Below are 21,694 nucleotides of genomic sequence, written 5' to 3' on the forward strand. Positions count from 1 at the left end.
AAATTCTTAATGGGGTAAATAATACAAGAGAAATTTTCTTCAGGAAACTGAGCCCATTGATGCTTTGAGAAACATATGGCCTCAGTAATGTCTGTAACAAGGAAGGGATGGAAGTAATTCTCATCTGAGTTCAGTAACCTGGGTTCTGTATTTGGTGTGGACTTTTTGTGTCTCATCCCAATGAGCCAGCAGGATTCAGAACCAGCTTTTAGAACTAAGCGTGTTCAGCATTGCTTTTCAACCTCCAAGTGCAGGAAAGTGTCTTGATGGGGAAAAGGCAAAGGCAGAAAGTCACTGCAAGTGGGGAGCCAGGCTGCCAAATGTGTCTTGAGCACATGTTCCCTGAACTTGGGCTTGGCTCCAGAGGAGAAGAGCTCACAATGGAAACAGTGATGGCTGTATGCTCAGGCAGCCAAGAGAAAGAAAAGCGCATTGAAACCCGCAATGTCTCCCCGGGGAGAGGCACGGTGGGCCCCTTGGTGGTGAAACCAACCTGACAACAGCCCATTCCCAGCATCTTTCTTTAGTTCAACAACAGGACCTTTATGTGCAATCTCTCAGGAAATCTCTGAGGAATTATACTACGGGCAACCCAAGCTTTGCCCAACAATAAATGCACATAATCTAGTTTGCCCATTTTTGTTGAATTAGATTCTTTTACTTGAGAGAAAGAAGAGCTCTTCTTGATGTATATTCCCCCAGCCACTCCAAGATTTCATCAACTTCCTTTTTTATTGCTGCCACTTGTGAACTGTCCTGACCTCCCGTGAGTTCCTTTTCAGCTGATATTTTTAGGTTGTACTTTTATTCCTCACTTATCCAGTGCCATTGTGAATGCACTTCTATCCTAGCACAGCAGGACCCGCTGAAACCAGCAGGCAGCCAGAGAAACAAGGCCTCAGGGGCTTTTGGCTGTAGCCCTGAGTTTGAATTGTACTCTAGGATGTAAATTGGTTGTGTGATCTTAGGAGGTAACTATATTATCAGAGTGTCAGTGTGCTCACCTTTGAAATGAGAGCAGCACTACCCCCTGGCAATAGGGCTGAGGGAATGAGATGAGATCATGCACAAGATAGGTATGAGAAGGGCTGCCCACCATGTGTACAGTGCCTGGCACATAGGAAACACCAACCTTGGTCTGTCACTCAGCTCATAAGTGACTCTTCAATTTGCTAGTCCCAATTTCCAGAGCTTATGCTAATAAACATGAGATTGTCTTCAGGAGAAGCATAGTGGGCAAATGTTTGTGGAGCCTCTTGCTGCACACCAGGCATGTGTAAGTTTGCCTGCATGCACCTTCTCCATCCCACATCTGGAAGCAACAGCCTGTCTCCAGCTGCTAAGGAGGCAAGGAAGCAAAGCTATATATAGATCCTCCTATGGAACTCATGGCTCTGCCTCCCACATGTCAACCACCAGGATCTTTTTTTCTCCCTAAGGAAATAAAAGACGAAAAGGGGAACCAATTGTGCTTTTTAAAGCGTTCTACCATTCAGTCTAATTAAAGAGTCTTTTAAGAATAAGAACATAGCTATATTACCTTCTTCCAAATTCTCCTTGAAGGAGATCCTCAGACCACCTTTGGGATTGGTGCCCTGGTGCACAAACCTGCCTCATGCTCTCCAGGTGGCGCGGTGTGTTTCAGCCACTGCTTGCAGAATGAAGATTGCACTAGCACTTGTTAAGTAAGCTCTCAGCTCCAGGTGGACCAGGCATGTCTTCTGAACACCATCAATATGCCAGGCAAGGCGCTACGCACCTGAGGTACAAGGATAGGGGATAGTTCTCTTGTTCATCGACCAATAGGAAAGAGGTCACAGCCTTTGCAGTGGGACAGTACAATGTCATCTGAGGTCGATACCCAACCTGGGAGAGGAAGTGGCCCAGATATACTTGAGCAAAGAGGTGAAGGGGAAGGATTAGGCAAGTAAAGGGAAATGGTGGTACATATGGAGACAGTTTTGAGGATATCTGAGGTAGAGAATCACCATATGCAAAGGTCAGAGATGAAAGCACACCATGGCTGGGCTGGCAAGTATTGAAGGGGCTGGAGAGATCCTTGGGGCATGTTGGGGAGGACTTTATATACCCTGTGAAAGGGAATGTTCTAGTCCTGACTCAGCATTTCAGGAATTTTTATTTATTTATTTATTTATTTATTTATTTATTTATTTATTTATTTATTTTTTGAGAAAAGGTGTTGGGATCGAAGTTGCATTTTAAAAAGATTGGTCTCACCCTAACCGGTTTGGCTCAGTGGGTAGAGCGTCAGCCTGCGGACTCAAGGGTCCCGGGTTATATTCCGGTCGAGGGCACGTACCTTGGTTGCGGGCACATCCCCAGTAGGGGGTGTGCAAGAGGCAGCTGATAGATGTTTCTCATCGATGTTTCTAACTATCCCTCTCCCTTCCTCTCTGTACAAAATCAATAAAATATATATTTAAAGAAAAAAAGATTGGTCTCTTCTGTAGCAAAGAGGATGGATTGGCAGAGGTGGGGATGATGGCAAGGAGACCATAGTTGGGGGATTACCATAGTAATTAGAAATGACAAGGCCCACCCAGACAATAATGGTTTTAGGAGCCATAGGGAGGGGACTGACTTGAGAAATACACAGAGGCTGGTGAGGCTGATGGCTGATTGCAGTAGGGGATGAGGGAGTATACGTAGAGGATGGCTCCCAGGTTACTGTATGGGTGACAGGATGGAATGTGGTGCCATGTATCAGAAAAGGGGGCAGAGGAAGAGGAGATGGTCTTGCAGGGCAGGCGATGCAGGCAGGGGACAAAGCTGTTTCCAAGTTTAGGATTTCTGTGATATCATGGGATAAGGACCTAGAGTGGGCATTTGGAGGGACTCGGTTTGGGGCTCAGGAGAGAGATGGGCTGGAGATAGAGATTTTGGAGTCTCTATTTATAGGAAGTCTTTGGGGACATGGATTAGAGTAAAATCATCTAGAGAGAATGTGTATAGAATGAAATGGGGACTCTGGATTGAACCCTAAGGAACAGAGTTCAGGAGCAGGTGGAGAAGCAGAGGAAAGCATGTGACCAGAGGCCCAGGGAAAACCAGGAGAAAGCTATCTTAGAGCTTTAAGGAGGGAGTAAAGTATAGAATATATTAAAAGAAAGAGAATCAAGGAAGGTAAGAACAAAGAACCTTATCATCCCCTGCTCCCCTATTGGCAGACAAGGTTATTTTTTGTAACCTCAGCAAATGCAGGGTCAGGGAAGTGGAAGCTAGCCTCCTTGGCTGAGCAGTGAAGGGAAGTGAGAAGTGGAGGTACTGTGTGCTCTTTTGAGAAGGACCAATCTCTGTTCTCACTGTGTAACTTAAAAATAAAAAGTTATGAAATATTTCAGACACAATAGAAAAAATTAACACCCACCACACAATTAACAGTAAACATTTTGCTATGTTTGCTTCAGGTTTTTACTTTCCAAAGAAGTAAAACATGAGTAGTTGTATTTAAAATCCCACATTTACCCCTCCATGCTACTATTCCCTTCCCTCCATTAGGTAACCTTCATCCTGAATTGCACGGTTTATAGTTCTATTACATAAATTTGCATCTGTAAAAAGTACATAGAGTTGTTTTGGATGGCGTTAAACTTTACAGAAATGATATGCTGAATATATGCTGCATCTTGCTTTTTTCACTTGTTGACATATGTAGCGTAAGGACATTCATCTTAACTACTGTATAGGATTCCTTTGTATGACTATGCTGCATACTAAGTCTCCATTCTCCTGTTAATGGACATTCTCCTATTAATGGACAGCTGGTTTCCAATTTTTTGCTCATTCGAACAAGGCTGCAGTGATCACTCTTATACATGGGTAGGGATGTAATTAGGACATGGGTTATCTGGATCTCAACTTCCCTGGATATTGACAAACTGCTCTCCATTGTGATGGTACTGGTTTACCCTCACAGCAGCAGTTGAGAATTCCAGATGCTTCACATACTCCCTGACATTTTAGATGTCGAAACTTTTAATTTGGCCAATTTGATGAGTGTGAAATGATATCCCATAGTTTATTTTCCTTTGCATTTTCACAGGGCCACCAACTGTATAGTGTAAGTTGTATCTTTTAGTGTAGAGTTTGTGCACTGCACAACTCTAGGGGGCGCTGTTCATGTTGTAGTGTTTGTGAAAGGCACACTGTAGAGTTGGTGCAATGTACAGCACATACAGTGGCCTTGAGTGAAGATTTTTGTGTTATCTTTTGCCCATTGTTCTCTTGGGTTGTCTTATTAATTGGAAGAGTTCTTTATTCTGGATATTAATTCTTTTTTGGTTAATATCTGTTACATTTTCACCCAATCTGTGGTTTCCATTCATTTTGTGGGGTTTTTTTTGTTTTTTAGAGATAATTTGGAAATATTGGGGGGCCAGGCGGGTAAGTCTAACTCAAGAAGAAGGACTTCCCATTAATTTTGTTTATAGTACCTTTTTTATGTTTAAACGTTAAAGATTTTTAATGTACTTAAATATATCAATCTTTTCCTTGATCTTCTATATTTTTGTATCTTGTCTAAGAAATCTCTCCTACTCCAAGGTCACAGATAGTCTAATTTTTTAAAATTTTATTTTGAGAGTTTGTTTATGAAAGCTGGGGACAGTGAAACGAGGAAGAGCTTAGGATAGAAGAAGCAACAGGAGAGAGCCTAGGGGGGCTCTCTAGAAACATTATGGGAAAGAAATGAGCCAAGGCAGGGCTCTGTCAGTTCACTAGAGAGGCAGAGTAGAGGGAACCGTGGAGACAGGTTCAGGGGGTTAGCCTCAGTCCAGCTGCCACTGCCATTGCTCCCTGGTTGCAAGTCTCATGAGAACCTTAGAGTTTAGGAGAAAGAAAAGTCACTCAAAAAGGAGATTTGAGTAGGCTTGCCCCAGGAGGGCATGCCTTTCTAGATTTTTTTTTAAGTTTTGCTTTTCTTCATTTACATCTTTAATTCACCTTGAATTTATTCTAGGCATATATATTTTTTCATATATATAACTGATTATAGAATCAAATCATGGATTAACTAGTTCATTTCTCTTTGATTTTCATGCCACCACTATTATATTTTATTTTATTTTTTATTTTTTTTTTTTAAAATATATTTTTATTGATTTTTTACAGAGAGGAAGGGAGAGAGATAGAGAGTCAGAAACATCGATGAGAGAGAAACATCGATCAGCCGCCTCCTGCACATCTCCCACTGGGGATGTGCCCGCAACTCAGGTACATGCCCTTGACCGGAATCGAACCCGGGACCCTTCAGTCCGCAGGCCAACGCTCTATCCACTGAGCCAAACCGGTTTCGGCTGCCACTATTATATTTTAAACATGCGTCTGTTTCTGTCTTGTTCTCTGGTTTATCTCTTATGCCATATGGCACAGTCTTAATTACTGCAAATACATGTCTCCCCAGCTCGCCTTAACATTTTTTGGTTATTCTTAGCCGTTTGCTCTTCTAGATGGATTTTAGCATCAATTGTCAGATTCTTGCATTAAACTCAGATTAATCTGGGGGCAATATGCATCTTTACAATATTGGTTGTTCTCATCCTTGAATGTAGTATATTAGTATATCCTATAGGTCTTCTTTTATGTCCTTCAACAATGTCTTATTTTCTCCATGAAGGTCTTGCATATCTTATATTAAATATATTCCTACATGCTTATAGATTTTTCTCCTATTAAGAATGAGATCTATGGCCCTGGACTGGTAGCTCAGTTGGTTGGAGTTATCATCCTGATATACCAAAGTTTCAGGTTCAATCCCATCAGGGCACATTCAAGAATTAACCAATGAATGTGTAAATAAGTGGAACAACAAATTGATGTTTCTCTGTCTCTAAAATCAATTAAAAAACAAACAAAATAATGAGCCCTAGCTGGTTTGGCTCAGTGGATAGAGCATTGGCCTGCGGACTGAAGGGTCCCAGGTTCGATTCCGGTCAAAGGCACATGCCCTGGTTGTGGGCTCGATCCTGTGGGGAGTGTGCAAGAGGCAGCTGATGGATGATTCTCTTTCATCATTGATGTTTCTGTCTCTCTCTCTCCCTCTTCCTTCCTCTCTGAAATCAATAAAAATATATTTTTAAAAATGAGATCTTTATTATTTTTCCCAATTGGTTACATCTGGTATGTAGAAACATCATCAGTGTTTGTTTAACTGATCTGGTACCCTGCAACCATGCTGAATTTTGTTCTAATTTTTATAGATTCTTTTGGATTTTTCTATGTAGACTATCACTGTCTGCATATAAGCACATTTAGTCTCCCTTTCTGATTTTTATGCTTCTCTCTTACTTTTCCTCTTTTATTGTATTGGTTTTATGTTAGAACTGTGTTCAGTAAAAGCAATGATTAACTTTTAACAGGTTTATGAGACATAATTCACATACCATAAACTTCATCCTTCAGACTTTTCTTTAAATGTTAGCTTTGCTTTTCAACATCTTTATTACTTTTTTAATGTTTTTATTAATTTTTAGAGAGAGAGGAAGTGAGAGATCTAGAAACATCAATAAGAGAAACATCAATTGGCTGCATCCTGTACACCCCTCACTGGGGATGGAGCCCCAAAACCCAGGCATGTGCTCCAACCAGGATTCGAACCAGTAACCTTTTGGTTCCTGGGTTGATGCTCAACCACTGAGCACACAGGCCGGGCTTTAGTTCCAGTTTTTAATGGGAATGCCTCTAAAGTTTTATAAGTAACCAATTGTAACAGTACCATTTGTATTTGTTGACTGGTTTATCATTCCCCTCATTTGTTATGCCACCTCTGACATATTGGTTTTTTTAAAATGGGTGGTTTGTTTGTTTTTTTCATTTAGAGAGAAAAGGAGGAGAGAAAGGAAGGGAGAGAAGGAGGGAGAGTTGATTGCTCAATAAATGTTAACTATAAATCACTTTTGAAAGAAAAACAGTTAGCTTCAGTAACATTTGCATTTTGATTTTCTTCCCTCTGTTTCTTCTCAGTTGAATTTGTGGGTTTGTGGTTGTGAAACAGAAACAGATCATAAGGCTTTCGGAAAGCTATCCCCTCCCCCATGTCTGTTTAATCCTATTCTGTTCACATGTTTAAGAAGAGGGCACCATTCCCTGCCCACCAGTCCCTCCCCCAAAGCAGGGGGCTGTTTAGTTATTCAAGCAAGTCCAGAATCCTCCCAGGGACTTTTGACATTGTTCTCAGAAGAAATGCTCTTCTTCCTACTGGAGTGGCCAAGCCTATGGGGCCATCTTTGCCATAACATGGAAGGAATCTGCCTGGGAATGAAGTCAACGTAGAGGAAAACAAAACCAAGAGATGGAGTTTTGATGTCATCATTTGATCTCTGGTTCAAGCTATGCCTGAAGTCAGTGAATCATCCTTGACAATTGAAATGATAAATTGCCTTTTTAGAGCTTAAGCCAGTTTGTTGGGTATTACGTCACTGCCAACAAGATTCCTTGTAACAGAATTGGTTCCTTCCCCTTCACCTGGCTCACTCAGAGGTCAGTTTCTTTTTTTTGTGTTTTTTTTTTGTTTCAGAGGTCAGTTTCTGTTTCTAATTTGAAACTACCAGCAAAGAGGACCACATATTTTATTGAATCAGGTGTGGGAAAGACCAACAGGATGCTTATGACAAGAATGTTTCTACTAAACCAAAATAAAGCTCCATCAAGTATAAAACAAATAAAAAATAATAAACATGTTTCTTCTGATCCCAAGTGGGAAGCTGACATCAGTAGAGAGCTTTGATGGGTTGCTTATATAATCTGGTAAAGAAGCAGCTAAAGATCTTTGTTTCTTCCCTGGTAGAAATCTGATAGCCATTTTAACTACATGTTCTTAGATCGCTGGGTGATACCTGTTTTCTTTAATGTTCTATGTAGAGCTCTAGCCTCCAACACAATCTGGGAAGATTTAGGAAGTAAGCAAGCATTTCCTATTAATAAATCATGAAACTCATGGACCAGGAAAAAGCTAAATTTTCATTTTTTTGAAAAAAGGGATTAAGGAGCAGCACCTTAATAAGTGCAGGTACATATAAAGGCTATATGAATATAGTTATCATTCCAACACTGTATGTAACAGTAAAAGATTGCAAACAACCCAAATACCATTCATAGGGAACTACTTAAGTAATAATCATATACCCACACATTGCAATACTATTTGCTGTAAAAATGAATGAAAGGCTATGGACTGATATGGAAAGATCACCAGGATATATTGTTAAATGAAAAAAAGCAATATACATAAGTATATAATGTGTTTTCTATAAGAAAAAGAAAATAAGGATATATAGTCATATTTAATTGTACTTCCAAAAATAAATACTAAAAAGAAACAAGAAGCCAGTAAAAGTAGTTTCCCATAGGCAGTAGACAGTGGTGGGAACTCTCAATGTATATCTTTTATAGAGGCTTGATATCTGAACCACCTGAACACATTAACCACTTAAAAAAGTCCCGCCCTAGCTGGTTTGGCTCAGTGGATAGAGCGTTGGACTGCAGACTGGAAGGTCCTGGGTTCAATTCTGGTCAAGGGCACATGCTCGGGTTGTGGGCTTGATCCCCAGTAGGAGGCAGCCGATCAACAATACCTCTTTCATCATTGATATTTCTGTCCCTCTCTCCTCTCCCTTCCTCTCTGAAATCAATGAAATATATATATTTTTTTAATATTTTTTTTTTAAAGTCCCTTCTTATGACAGGCCACTGCTTCCTGTTCCAAGCTGTGCTGCCATGGCCACACAAACCCTCCTCCTGGCCTGGCAGGTATAAGAGCTACTTGTCTGACTCATGTAAAAGATGGTGAATAAAGTACATGGTCACACTGCAATGCCTTTATAACAGGAAGTTTTATTGTTAATTATTTACCTTAATAGTTTCAGAAAGAGGAACAGATTAGCTCAGTCCAACATGATTGGCAGTTGGCAAAATCTAGTAAAGCAAGTGTTCTGATTGCTAAGGATTTAATTTGAATGCTTTTAATACTTAGCCATCTAACACTTCAAATATAGTCCAGAATAAAATGCATTGTCTCCCTCCCTTTCACTTTAATACCCCACCTACCTCACTTCAATATGGAAATATCTTCATTAAATATGATTCCTAGAGGAACAAGTTCTCTGGAGAGTATAGCCATGAGGACAGTGCACAAAAAGAAAAACTCAAAATAAAACTCTGTATGATAACTTACTAGTCTAAGGAAACAAAAACCTTCCAATATATTAAGAAATCAATCCAGTTACAAATGCACTAATAGTTCTATGTGAAGAAGTTCTGGTATAGTAACTGAAAATGGCCGGCTATTTACAAGATACACAAGCAGGTACAGTGCACCTCGCCCAGCACGGGCCCTCAGAAGCCAAACGTGTTCTCTCCACTGTAGGCCACATACAAGAATCCATCTTCATCTTTTTCCTTCTCGTAAAGTTGTCCCATAGTTAGGCTTGAAAGAGAAAAACAAAAAAACAACATTGAAAATGTATACATAGGCTCTCCCCCCTTTTCAGCATCCATTAATTACTGAACTTTGTAAACTGGCATTGAAACATTACACACAGTTTTGCTGCACCAACTTTATATAAATTTTTACAGTACAATCCATGTTATTTTCTAGAGACAAACCAAAGGTTAATTTCTCAAGGTTCTTGCTGCCTGCTTTAGCAGTATTTAATGGAGAATCTTTCATATACATTTGTAATATTAGAAAAATAAACCAGATTGCAAATCCTTTTTTTAAATATATTTTTATTGATTTCAGAGAGGAAAGGAGAGGGAGAGAGAGAGATAGAAACATCAATGATGACAGAGAATCATTGATCGGTAGCCTCCTACTGGGGATCGAGCCCACAACCTGGGCATGTGCCCTTGACCAAAATCGAACATGGGACCCTTCAGTCCACAGGCCAACGCTCTATCCACTGAGCCAAACCAACGAGGGCCTAAATCCTTTTTTTTTTTTTAATGCTTAAACCATGTACCAAATTTGTAGTCCAAATCACGTAAAGTAAGTTAAACTGCATTCTCTCTCTCTCTCTTTTTTTTAAATACCTTTTTTTGTGTGTGTGTGTGCCCTTGACCAGAATCAAACCCAGGACCCTTCAGTCCACAGGCCGACACTGAGCCAAACCCGCCAGGGCTTTAATATATTTATTTATTTCAGAGAGGAAGGGAGAGGAAGAGAGAGATAGAAATATCAATGATGAGAGAGAATCATTGATCAGCAGCCTCCTGCATGCCCCCTACTGGGGATCGAGCCCTTAACTCAGGCATGTGCCCTTGGCCAGAATTGAACCCAGGACCCTTCAGTCCGCAGGCCGATGTTCTATCCACTGAACCAAACCGGCTAGGGCTAAACTTCATTCTCTTAACCAATATAACTGTATTTCTGTAAACATAGTTATCTTGAAATAAAGTTTTTAAAAAGAAAAACAACATTAAAATTGGGTTTGATTACTAAGTCTAAGTGTTGGGAGAAAGATTACTTATGGATAAGGAACTTAATACTTAAACTAGCTACTCTCTCCCACAACTTTGGTGGTAGGTGGTTAAAAAGAAATTCAGGTCTCATTAATGCTACATTCCTGTTGTAAAGAAGGTAAATGGAGCCACAAAAGATTAAGGTAAATTCGGCCTTTGGGAATCACAAGACTAGAATCAATTCTCCATTCTCCTGCTCCAAGGCAAAGCTATTTGCACTCACCTTTACACAAAGTAAATCCTTCAGAGGCCAGCTCTATCTAGCTCCTTAAGTGGGGCTGGCTGGTTAGTACTGGTTAATACGTATACATTTAGAATGCTTTCTGAATGCCAAGGGCAAGGGGAAAAAACGAAGCGAAATTAAGAGCCTATGAAGCCCATCCCTGTATGGATGGAGGACCAAGGAAAGGAAGAGTACATGGAGCTTACTTCTGCTTCAGGCTGGTTTATTGAAGATTTCTAATTTGTAATTACAAGTGGGTTCATTCTTATGGAAGCTCCTCCACCAAAAACCCTGTGCTCCACAGACCTGTGTCAGCATCATCAGAGAAGTTATTTTCCTCACATGCAATGCAAACATCTCTCAGATTGTATCTGGGATCCAAAGAAGCCCTGCCTGGCCTTCCTACAGACCCTCCAGAAATAGATACTGATCAAACTAAATATGTGGGTGGGAAAGCTGGCTTTCCCTAAGCCATGAATTGGACTGCACTACCACCTCCAGAGTAAGACTTGTAACACCCGGAACCCTGGATGAGCTCTGGCCACATGACTGTACTATTAGGAGCAGGAGTCAAAGAAATATGCTAAACATCAGTGCAACCATGAGTGGTGAGGTCAACCAGAACCAGCTGGAGACATCAGAGGTCACCAGCCCGGACAGGTCACAATAGATGCTAAAGGCAGGATTCAGTAAAACAAGGTCCACTGGGGTGGATGATGAGAGGTCCAGGGCCTCAAGCTGGTGAAGCAATGACTGCCCACTCTGCTGCTGTGCTCCTGGTGGGCTGTGTGGGACTTCCATGTAAACAGGAACATGGGCTCCATTTATTAAGGGGAGATTTCTTCCTTTTTTATTCTTCCTACCCGTTTTCAAGCTTAGCCCATTTGGCTGTGTGGGTAGATGAGAATTATTAAGTAACAAAGTGGGGGTGGATGAGTATGAATACAAAATGGTCTGTCATCAGCATCTTGTGCAATGAAACAGTGCTCCTTTTGAGGATCTCTTAACCTGGAATTTGTAAAATAAGGACTCCCTGGAACAGCATGGTCTGCTAGAAATTTCTGCTATGACAGAAATGTCATATACTTTTACTGTCCAATACAGTAGTCACTAACTACATTCAGCATTTGAAATGTGGCTCATCTGAATTGGAATATGCTGCCCTGACCGGGTAGCTCAGTTGGTTAGAGCGCTGTCCCAATATGCCAAGATTGCAGGTTCAATTCCCAATCAGGGCACATACAAGAATCTACAAATGAATGCATAAATAAATGGAACAACAAATTGATGCCTTTCTTTCTCTTCCCCACCCCCCTGCCCCTCTCTCTAAAATCAATCCAAAGATCCCTTTGAATTGGGATGTGCTGTAAGTATAAAATATACACAAGATTCCAAAGACTTAGTATGAAGAAAAAAAAAAGGATGTAAAGTATCTCAATTTTGGTTACATGTTGAAATGATGATATTATGTATATACTGGAAAAATAAAATATATTATTAAAATTAATGTCACGTGTTTCTTTTTCCTTCTTAATGTGACTATTAGAAAATTGAAAATTACAAATGTAGTTCTCATGCCATTCCTATTGACAATACTGCCCTGGAACATGTGAGGACTTGTGGAACAGTGGATAGAGGGAGGAACCCCTGCTCACGAGAACATCTGGAGTGGTGGGTCTCAACCTTGGCTGCACATCAGAAACAATGGGGAGCTTTAAAAACATCTCCACACATAAGCCCCACCCCAGGCCAATTATATCTGAACCTCTGGAGGTGTAGGACCCAGGCATCGGAACATCAGCATGTTTTAAAATGCCAACGATGATTCCATGTGCATCCAAGGTTGAGAACCAGTCCCTGTGCCAAAGGGAGATAGCTGTTTGTCCGTTTTTTCTTCTCTTTTTGAGATGCTTATCTTGAAGAGCCATGTGATCAGGAAGCAAAGTGACACGGCAGGAAGTGAAGCAAGGAGCCAGCAACTAGCAAAGGTGTTGAACAAGTAGCTGAGTCTCTCAAGACTTTTACCCTGGTGGTTGGGAATGCCCTCAAAGAGATTTCTCTGAGATTTCTCGGAATAAGGCTGAGGGGAAAACAGCTACAGCTATTGCCACAATTCCCTTTGCCCCATTTGGTCCAAGTGTCCAGGGTGACCTTGATGAGACCTGTCCCTACCATCTCCCCACTACTATTACCACAGTGTTTAGACACAGAGGAAACAGACATTGTGTGGAATTCAAAGGCAGCCACCCCTTGGTGCCTATGTTGTTTGCTTCCGTCTGACAGACTAAGTTCTGCTCTTACTCTCTGTATGCTGTCTGACATACTGGAACCACTATCGTCTAAGGCAGGCTCTGAGACTCTGAGATGGGGATAATCATGGGGCTTTCTGTCTTTAGATTCCATTGTCTTTTAAGTGAAATGTGGTTTTTTAATTTGCTTAAGCAGTGCCCTAGCAGTTACAGAGGCTAATCATAAAAATCCTAACTATAAAAGCAAACCCGTGCCAAGCACTGTTCTAAGTATGTTACATGCATTAACTCTATCCTCACAACAACCTTATGAGGCAGGTACTAATCCTAATCCATAGTTCATAGATAAAAGTGAGGCGGAGAGGTTAAATAATTTACCCCAGGTCATAAAGCCAGGAGACATTCTTACCACCAAGCTTTGCTGCCTCCAAGTGGATACACAGCTAGATCTAATGCCCCAATGTCAGCATCCCTGTACCTTCTACAGAGATCTTCCTTAGCACAGTGCTTCTCACACAAACATGCATACAAAATCACCAGGTCAGGGTGAGGCCTGTGACTCTATATTTCTAACAAGTTTCCAGGTAAGGCTACTGCGGCCAGCCTCTGCATCACACACTGAGTAGCCAGGTCTTAGAGGTCTCTCCTGCAGATCCTGTAATTTGACAAGGAGATGGCTAAGCGTAATGACTTTAAGAGCCCTCTCACTGTTCTTCTATTCTGTCACGTAGCCTTGTGTGGAAACTTAATTTAGTTGGCAGTAGCAATGTATCATTGTATCCTTATACTCAGGGTATTGAAAACTGACAATGCTTAATGCTAGGAGCTAAACACCCCACTCAGCAGCCTGTGACTGAATGCCTTATTTCAAGGCTTCCCTGGGTACCATGAAAGAAAACTGCCATATCTGTACAGTATGATTTGTAAACAGATGTGTAGTACCAGGCCACACACAGTCAGAGTAACTTGGCCTGGAGCCAAAAAGAACTGGGCCGCAAATATAGTTTTTTAAAAAATGTTTTTATGTCCCATTAAAAGAATAGTCAAATGGAAGTGCAGGATGCAAAACATGACCCTAGTCAGCAGGCAGCCTATTGCAGAAGGCCGCTGTGTCAGTTAAGACCAGTTCCGTGAGCCTCCAAGATGAACTTCCCTCTAAGAACTTGAAAAGGCCACGACACGGCATTGAGCAGCCCACTGCTGGAGCGCCTGGGGATCCTGAAGCACAGAGGCAGCTCTGATGTGCGTGTCTGGCTAAACTGCACAGGCTTGCTGGATGGCCGGACAATTCACAAACAGCACTAAAAATCCAAGGCTTCCTGCCCAAGCTACTGGTTGCAGAAGACACCCAAAGGTGGCTTCCAGTCTATCAAGTATTACCTGCATTCCTCCGAGAAGGATGCTGCCGAGGACAAGGGGTACTGCCACCTTCCAAGCTCGGAGTCTGATGTGGAAAGACCGGAAAAACCAATTGGCAGACCCAAGACATGGAGCCAATCTAAGGTGTGGTGGGACCCTGAAGTACTGAATGGAATGAACCTAAATTATCCCCTAAAACCTTGTCTCCCAATGTTCCATTCAGGGTCACAGATCCCAACAAACTAACCAATAGCCTTTTAGAAGGATCCATATCCAGGAATGGCCATGCTGCTTTAAAATATTTAAATAAACTATTTATATAAATAGTTTAGCTTTAAACTATTCAACAGCTTATAAATCAGGAGGTTGACCTAGAATTGTGTGGCTGCCCTTTCCCTGCAGAACCCCCCTTATCCCTCAACCAAGGTCAGGTCATGTATATTGTGGGATCTAAACTGACTCATGAATTAGCTAATTGATAGGCACACCTGGCCACCCATCTGCTTTGAAGCACACATGCTTCCATTGGACCTGGAGTTATCTCTTTTCCAGCAGGGGTATAGATAGATGGGGTGAGGTGGGAGGACAATGGCCACTGCTGTGGATCCTGGAAAGACATTGGCCTCAAAGTGAAAGTTAATATGACCCTGAGAGTTCCCCAAACATAAAAATTCTGAAACATAAAAATTAATTTCTGCTTATTCCTTTTATCAGATTTTTCTCTCATATAATAAACCTTGTTCAGTGGCTGAAATAAACGCCATTATTGAAGAGTTAATAAAATATATTTTAAAAAAATAAATAAATAAATAAATAAATAAATAAAGTTTGAATGGACTATACAACAACACAACTTCCTTTTACTTAGTACCTCTTTTTTAAAAAAATATTTTTTTATTTCAGAGATGAAGGGAGAGGAAGCGAGATAGAAACATCTATGATGAGAGAGAATCATTGATCAACTGCCTCCTGCACACCCCCCACTGGGGATTGAGCTCGCAACCCAGGCATGTGTCCTTGACCAGAATTGAACCTGGGACCCTTCAGTCTGCAGACTGACACTCTATCCACTGAGCCAAACCAGCTAAGGCCTTAGTACCTCTTTTAAGATTGAGAACCAACTCAACACGATTAATCTTAAACAGTACAGGATTACCAATGTAACATTTCCAAATTATCACATCTTAGAGATATTTTATTTAATAATATACTCCTGTTTCTATTTAAAACATAGATGAACAAAACTCTTATCTGCGTTCTAAACAAAAGGCCAAAAGGTAGGCACCACTGCCGGGTCAGGGTTCCCCTCCAATGCCACAACTGAGAATCTGTACACTGACATGCTTTCTCAGGTCCTATCTGCACCAACCCATAGTTCTCTTTTGGTTTTTAGCCTGATCCTGGATGCAGGCACTTAGGTAGAGAACTCAACTTTCCAATATTAAATGTGAGAAGGCAGTTGTGATCCCCCTTTTTAAAAAACAGAACTCAGAAAGAATTTAGGAAGTAAAACTCTTAGGGACTTGCCTGTGTCTATTTCCAGAATCAACATCTATATATATAAAAGCCTAAGCGACCAAATGACCAGTCGAGTGGTTGCTATGACGCACACTGACCACCAGGGGGGTAGATGTTCAATGCAGGAGTTGCCCCCTGGTGGTCAGTGTGCTCCCACAGCCAACTTCCTGCGGTTCCTCCCCAGGTCAGCCGCGCCCCCCCCCCCCCTCATTGGCCCCATCACTGGCCAGGCCGAGGGACCCCACCAGTGTGGGCCTCTAGTTTAATACTAACCACTGTAAACAATAATCACAACATTCTATATGGTGATCGCCTGTGTTCAGAACACTGCCAAAGTCCTGCTCCAAGGCAGGTATAATGGAAGTCACTATCGCTCAGCCTCAGCATAAATGATCCTAGTGCAGACCTTGCTGGATGGGGAAGGGCTCTGTAGGGTTGGATTCATCCTTTCTTGACTCATTTCCCCAGCATCTATGAAGCAGCAAACACTGGCTACAGGTTAAGAGAGGCTCTGGGCTTCCCTAAGGAGTCTGGAAAGAGCTGAGAAAATGGTTGCTAACCTGCCTTGGGTAAGGAGAGAGAGAAGTTGACTCACACACCAGCTTTAGGAAGGCAACCCTGAGGCAATTTTGTTTGTGCTGTTAGGTGATTAGCATTTGCATAAAGCCCCATGATGTCACTTGTTTGTAAACAAATGTGATTTTAAGAATAACACGCCCCCCCCAAACAAACAAATCACTGCTGCTTTAAGTGTGGAGCAAGAAGTCATTAACTGGGGCAAAGGCACTGGGGGCATGGGCAAAGGGGCCCTCATTAGTGACTCAAATCCTGACTTGGATCACTGGTGTAGATCTGCTTTAGGGTAGATTCTTACCAGGTTGGAAAGGCAAATGAGAACTGGAGAGAAAATGGCTCTGAAGCAGCCTCTGCTTGCCTAAGAATCACTTTTCATTTCTAATTCTATTTATATCTCAGGGACAATGGGGGGAGGGGAGTAATTGCTAAAAATTTGCAGCCATTTTAATTGTGAGATTAACGTGGAGTAATCTTAATGGCCTCAGAAGCCTGCTTCATTTCCTTTTAAATATCAGAGGATCAAAATTCAAGGAAATAAACTCAATGCCATAGGTAATAGTGACCTACTTCCTCCCACTAAGAAGCCACCTCCAGGAAGGAAGAAACAGAGTCTCAAAGGCTTGCAGAAGTTGCAGGTAATACGAATGAAGATTTACCTTCCCTACCACCTTAAGGGAAGCCGAGTGACCACACATGGGTGGGGCTCCCTCCCCTGGTGAACAGTGTGCCCAGCTCCACATGCCCAGAGGCCTAAGAAGGAAGGCTAGAAGAGTCCAACTCTGGCTTGACACCCCTGGCAAAACCACAGCTCCCTGAGCAACATCTATAGCAGACCAACAGCACCCAGAAGGCAGGACATAGGCCTGTGGATGAAAAAGAAATTCTATGGAAAGTAACCTCACAGGATGATCTGATCACACTTTTTAAAATATATATTTTTTTATTGATTTTTTACAGAGAGGGAGAGGGATAGTTAGAAACATTGATGAAAGAGAAACATCGATCAGCTGCCTCCTGCATGCCCCCTACTGGGGTTCGAGTCCGCAACCCAGGCATGCACCCTGACCAGGAATGGAACCCAGGACCCTTCAGTTCACAGCCCGAGGCTCTATCCACTGAGCCAAACCGGTCAGGGCTGATCACACATTTTTTTTAAATGTGGTTTTATTTCTTTTAGAGAGAGAGGTAGGGAGAGGGAGAAACGTCAATGAGAGAGAAACATCCATTGACTGTATCCTGCACGCCCCCTACTGGGGATTGAACCCACAACCGAGGGATGTGCCCTGACCAGGAATTGAACCAGAAACCTCTAGATGCATGAGACAACACTCAACCAACTGAGGCACACAGGCCACGTCTGATCACAAATTATAAACGAGCAGGTCATGATGGCTAGTCACACCCCAAGCATATAACTTTTTTAGTTAAAGATTCATCTTTGCCTTAAGCAAACCCTGTCCCATTGTTCTTGTGCATCTTGGTTAATATACCTTTGAAATAAGTGTAACTCCATCCTCAAGAAAGCACATAATCTTAACTATCCTGTAATCTAGTTCGCACCTTGCTTTCTCCTACCTGCATGTAATCTTCATTATGTTACTTCCTTAATTTCAAATGCATAAAAGAAACTGAAAAACTGTCACTCTCCCAAGGATTTGTGATCTTGTTTACCAACAACTGTGCCATCTGTTTGGGCTCAAATAAACTTATAAAAATTCTCTACATGTTTGGGCATTTCTTATGTCGACAAACCTTAGGGAAGAACCTTCCATTTCTCTGCCTAACACCAGGAAGGGGAGGTGATGGAGATTAGGAAAGAGCAAATCAGACCAAAACATAGCATTTTTGCTTTTTGGTTTTTAAGACAAAAAAATAGAGCTTTTTACCTTTTGTGGGAAGAGGATTAGAATATGGCCTAGGCCTCTTCTAGAGCTTTCAAGGATTTTCAAAAGGAATATATTTTTTTGGCCACACTGGGCTAGTTCCCAGGGCTTCTGAAAACCTTAGCTTTTACAAGTACTACTTTAGGAGGGGGAGAGGGGGAGCGCAACAAATTAAACTTAGTTTGGGTCACAAAGATGAGATGCAGCCAGGAACTCACACTCAGGAGACAGGGGCCAGCGTCTGGCACAGGGCCTAGAAGTATTCAATCAGTAACAAGAAAGGACTGACCAGGGAATTAGACTGAGCCTGTCCATTTTCCCCTATCCACAGTCAGACTCTGACAGTGAGAACAGGTGGCACTGAGGGAGGCTTATCTGTAGAGAGACCTCAGAGCCCTTTGCTGGACGGCAGCCATTTTAGCGAATTGAAGATCAGGTACAGCAAGAGACTCACAGTTGCAGAGTTGACTGAACTCGGAGAGCAAGCAAGCAGGGTGATTAACTAAAGCTGAGCCTCAGCAAGGCCAAGCTTCTGGTGGAGAATGACAGGACTTATTTCATAAATCATTTGGAGAAAATTATTTCAGGCTTCAGTTCTGCTGGTGACTTAAGCCTAAGAGTCCTCAGCTGTTTTAGAGGATTCTTGGGGGTTGAGACTAAATTTCTTCATTAAAAAAAAAAGTCCAGCCCTGGCCGGTTTGGCTGTGGATGGAGCGTCGGCCTGCGGACTGAGGGGTTCCGGGTTCGATTCCGGTCAGGGGCATGTACCTTGGTTGCGGGCACATCCCCAGTAGGGAGTGTGCAGGAGGCAGCTGATTGATGTTTCTCTCTCATCAATGTTTCTAACTCTCTTTCCCTCTCCCTCTCCCTTCCTCTGTAAAAAATCAATAAAATATATTAATAATTTTTTAAAAAGTCCAGGTCTTGTTCTATTTTCTTAACTCAAAATACACTCTCATGTATTGCAGCCCATATTTTCCTTGAGCTACTGATATCAGGAAGTACAAAAATCCAGATTTCTAGTTAGGACATCTAAGAGTTTTCAGACCTCCAAAATTTTTGAGTTCTGTAAGGAGCCAAGCAGATGGCCAATACCAGTAAACATCTCTTACCTGGACTGTGGGACTGTCTTATCCACAAACAGGAAGATTGCCTTTTCAGAAGGAAGCTGGATCCTTTTCCTGATGATCCACATGAACTGAGCCACAGTGATGTCAGATGGAACCAGATACTTCCGTTTGTCAATGTCAACAATCTGAGAGCCTGAGACTTTTTCCACGATCACCTGGGAAAGCAAAGAGAGGTCAGGCCTGGATTTCTCATGTGAGGCTCTGGCCTTGCATTGTCAGCGAGCTCATGAATAATAGTGTGTGGGCAAGGAGGTGGGTGGGGAACTGCATCACATAAAGAAATATGCCCCTAGCTTAATAAACCACACATAGTGGAGGTTAAAAACCGATATAAATATGTTAGAAGGGAACAGTAAGTGCTTCTGTGGTCGATTATTACATTTCTCATCTCTGATCTCTGCATGCGTAAGAGAAGTACAGCTTTTAATACAAAGCCTTCCACGTTTTGTCTGGGCAGACCCAAGAATATCTGGTGGGAGTTTCATCTACAGCCTATTATTCCTGCACCCCAGTATGGATCTGCCTTCACACTGCAGGGGAATCAAGATCCCAGGAACACAGGAAATGAGAAAGGATGGACTAATGGGAACGATTGGCAATCCCAGCCAGCCAGGAACCATGCTCTTCATGCGGCCTGTTGCTTTTCTCTGAACTGGGTTTCAAATGTGTCCCTCCAGCCCCATCTCCTAAGGAAGGGTTCACAAGCAATGAGCTACAATAACAGGCCTGCTGTCCTTTAAAAATCAATAGGGATTGCAGAAACCATCTCCCCTATGATGGAAGAAATATAGCATCATATTTATTATAGATGAAGGGGAAACCAAGGGAGAAGGGGTTTTCAGCGGCTTCTCAGAATTTTTTTTTTTGGTCAGGAAAGGATGACAGGGCGGGGGTGAGAAAAGGGAGCTATTAGTCAGGTAAACATGGGGGCTCAAAGTTAAAGATGAGACTGTCGTCCTGAGACTAAAGTACCACTTCCAAGACCAAAGTGACAGGCTCCCTCCACCACCGTTCCCCAAAGTGGCAGTGACCTGTTGCCCTGTCCTAGAATATCGTTCCTTATATAATTGGCCAGGGAGCCCAGAGACTGCAGGCAGCTCACTGGCCTAGATCGGGAGATTCAGCACTGAAGCACCCTAAACAGCGCCAGCTCCAGCCCCAGCCCCTCAAGTTCAAGTCCCGGATTACCCCCAACCCCGTCTGTCCAGTCGGCTACTGTAACCGGGGCTGGAACCTCAAGTTGTCAACTCTTGAATGGTTCGGGCCCCATCACGAGTCCTAGAAGACAGAGGTGACAGTGAGGTGAAGGGGCGGGGAGTCCACTCACCGGAACCCGGTCGGGATATTTCGCTCGGATCTTCGCGGATTCCACGCATCTGTGTTCTGGGGGAGAAACACCAGGATGACTGTCGCGCCTGCCTGCCAGCGGCCGGTCCCCAGGCCCCCAACCTTCCTCCCCCGCGACCTACGCACGTCCTGGGCCCTGGTTCCGGCGTGCCCGCGGCCTCGGTCTCCTGATACCGAGAGGTCCTCCCGAAGGCGGCACGGGGTCTGTGGGCCGATCGGGGGACCGGGACCTCGGAGACGCCAGCCCAAAGAGCTGCAACCGCCCTGCCCGGCCCAGCCCAGGGCGGCCCGAGTGGGGGAGGGGGCCCACCCGCCGCGCCGGCCCCCACGGCCCGGCCAGTGTCCGGATTCTTACCCAGCGAGTGGTCCTCCTTAAACATCCACTTCATGGCGGCGGCGGGGAAGGGACGCAGCCGGCTCTCGGAGCCGCGGAGCTCAGAGCACCAACCACAACAACAACGACAGCGGCGGCGGCGGCGGTGACTACACGACAGGCGGGACTTCCGGCTGCCGGAGCCTAGCAACCGGCCGGGGGCGGGGCTTCCGGCGCTGTTGGTCCGGTGGCCGCGCCAAGGGGTGGGGCCGCACGCCAGGGGCGGGGCAGGGGAGGGCGCCGCGGGGTGTCAACTCGGGAATGGAGTTGATGACGTGGGAGTCAGGGGCGTCCGTGAGCGACACTGGCGACGTGGGAGGAGATATTCGGGAATGGGTAATAGGAGTCGGGTCTCGGTGACGTTGCTAACGGGAAGGAGAGGTTGAGGGTCCGGCTGATAGGATAGGGCTCTTACAGAGGGAAGTCTGACTGGGGCCTTAGTGACAAGAGGGGTATTTGGAGGGGGGGGGGCGGGCGGGGGGTGGGTAATGAATGACAGAAAAGGAGTCTCTGGTGGTTAGTGATGGCGGGGAGGGGGGTTCTGTTGGGCATTGACGGTT

At 43.4% G+C, this 21,694-nt stretch overlaps 1 protein-coding gene across 6 annotated transcripts in view; it reads right to left on the reverse strand.

Annotated features, from left to right (window-relative positions):
* Positions 1–21,273, reverse strand: part of GABARAPL2 (GABA type A receptor associated protein like 2) — a 26,554-nt gene extending 5,281 nt beyond the window's left edge. Inside the window, exons 1-5 of one of the 6 annotated variants that reach the window (XR_002828834.1) lie at positions 21,117–21,268; positions 20,742–20,797; positions 19,397–19,569; positions 1,609–1,759; positions 1,133–1,339 (exon numbers count right to left, since the gene is read on the reverse strand). Coding sequence is in view for 2 of the 6 variants with exons in the window: in XM_006087067.3 (XP_006087129.1) it covers positions 9,352–9,442; positions 19,397–19,569; positions 20,742–20,797; positions 21,117–21,150 (354 nt within the window). In the remaining 4 variants the exon portion in view is untranslated. Of the gene's footprint in view, positions 1–1,132; positions 1,435–1,540; positions 1,760–8,830; positions 9,443–19,396; positions 19,570–20,741; positions 20,798–21,116 lie in introns of those variants that run through there. The other 5 variants (XR_002828833.1, XR_002828832.1, XR_002828835.1 and 2 more) reach the window with 5 other exon arrangements.
* Positions 21,274–21,694: the final 421 nt, after the last annotated feature.

Source organism: Myotis lucifugus, unplaced genomic scaffold (genome assembly GCF_000147115.1).
Source record: "Myotis lucifugus unplaced genomic scaffold, Myoluc2.0 scaffold_35, whole genome shotgun sequence".
NCBI lineage: Eukaryota > Metazoa > Chordata > Mammalia > Chiroptera > Vespertilionidae > Myotis > Myotis lucifugus.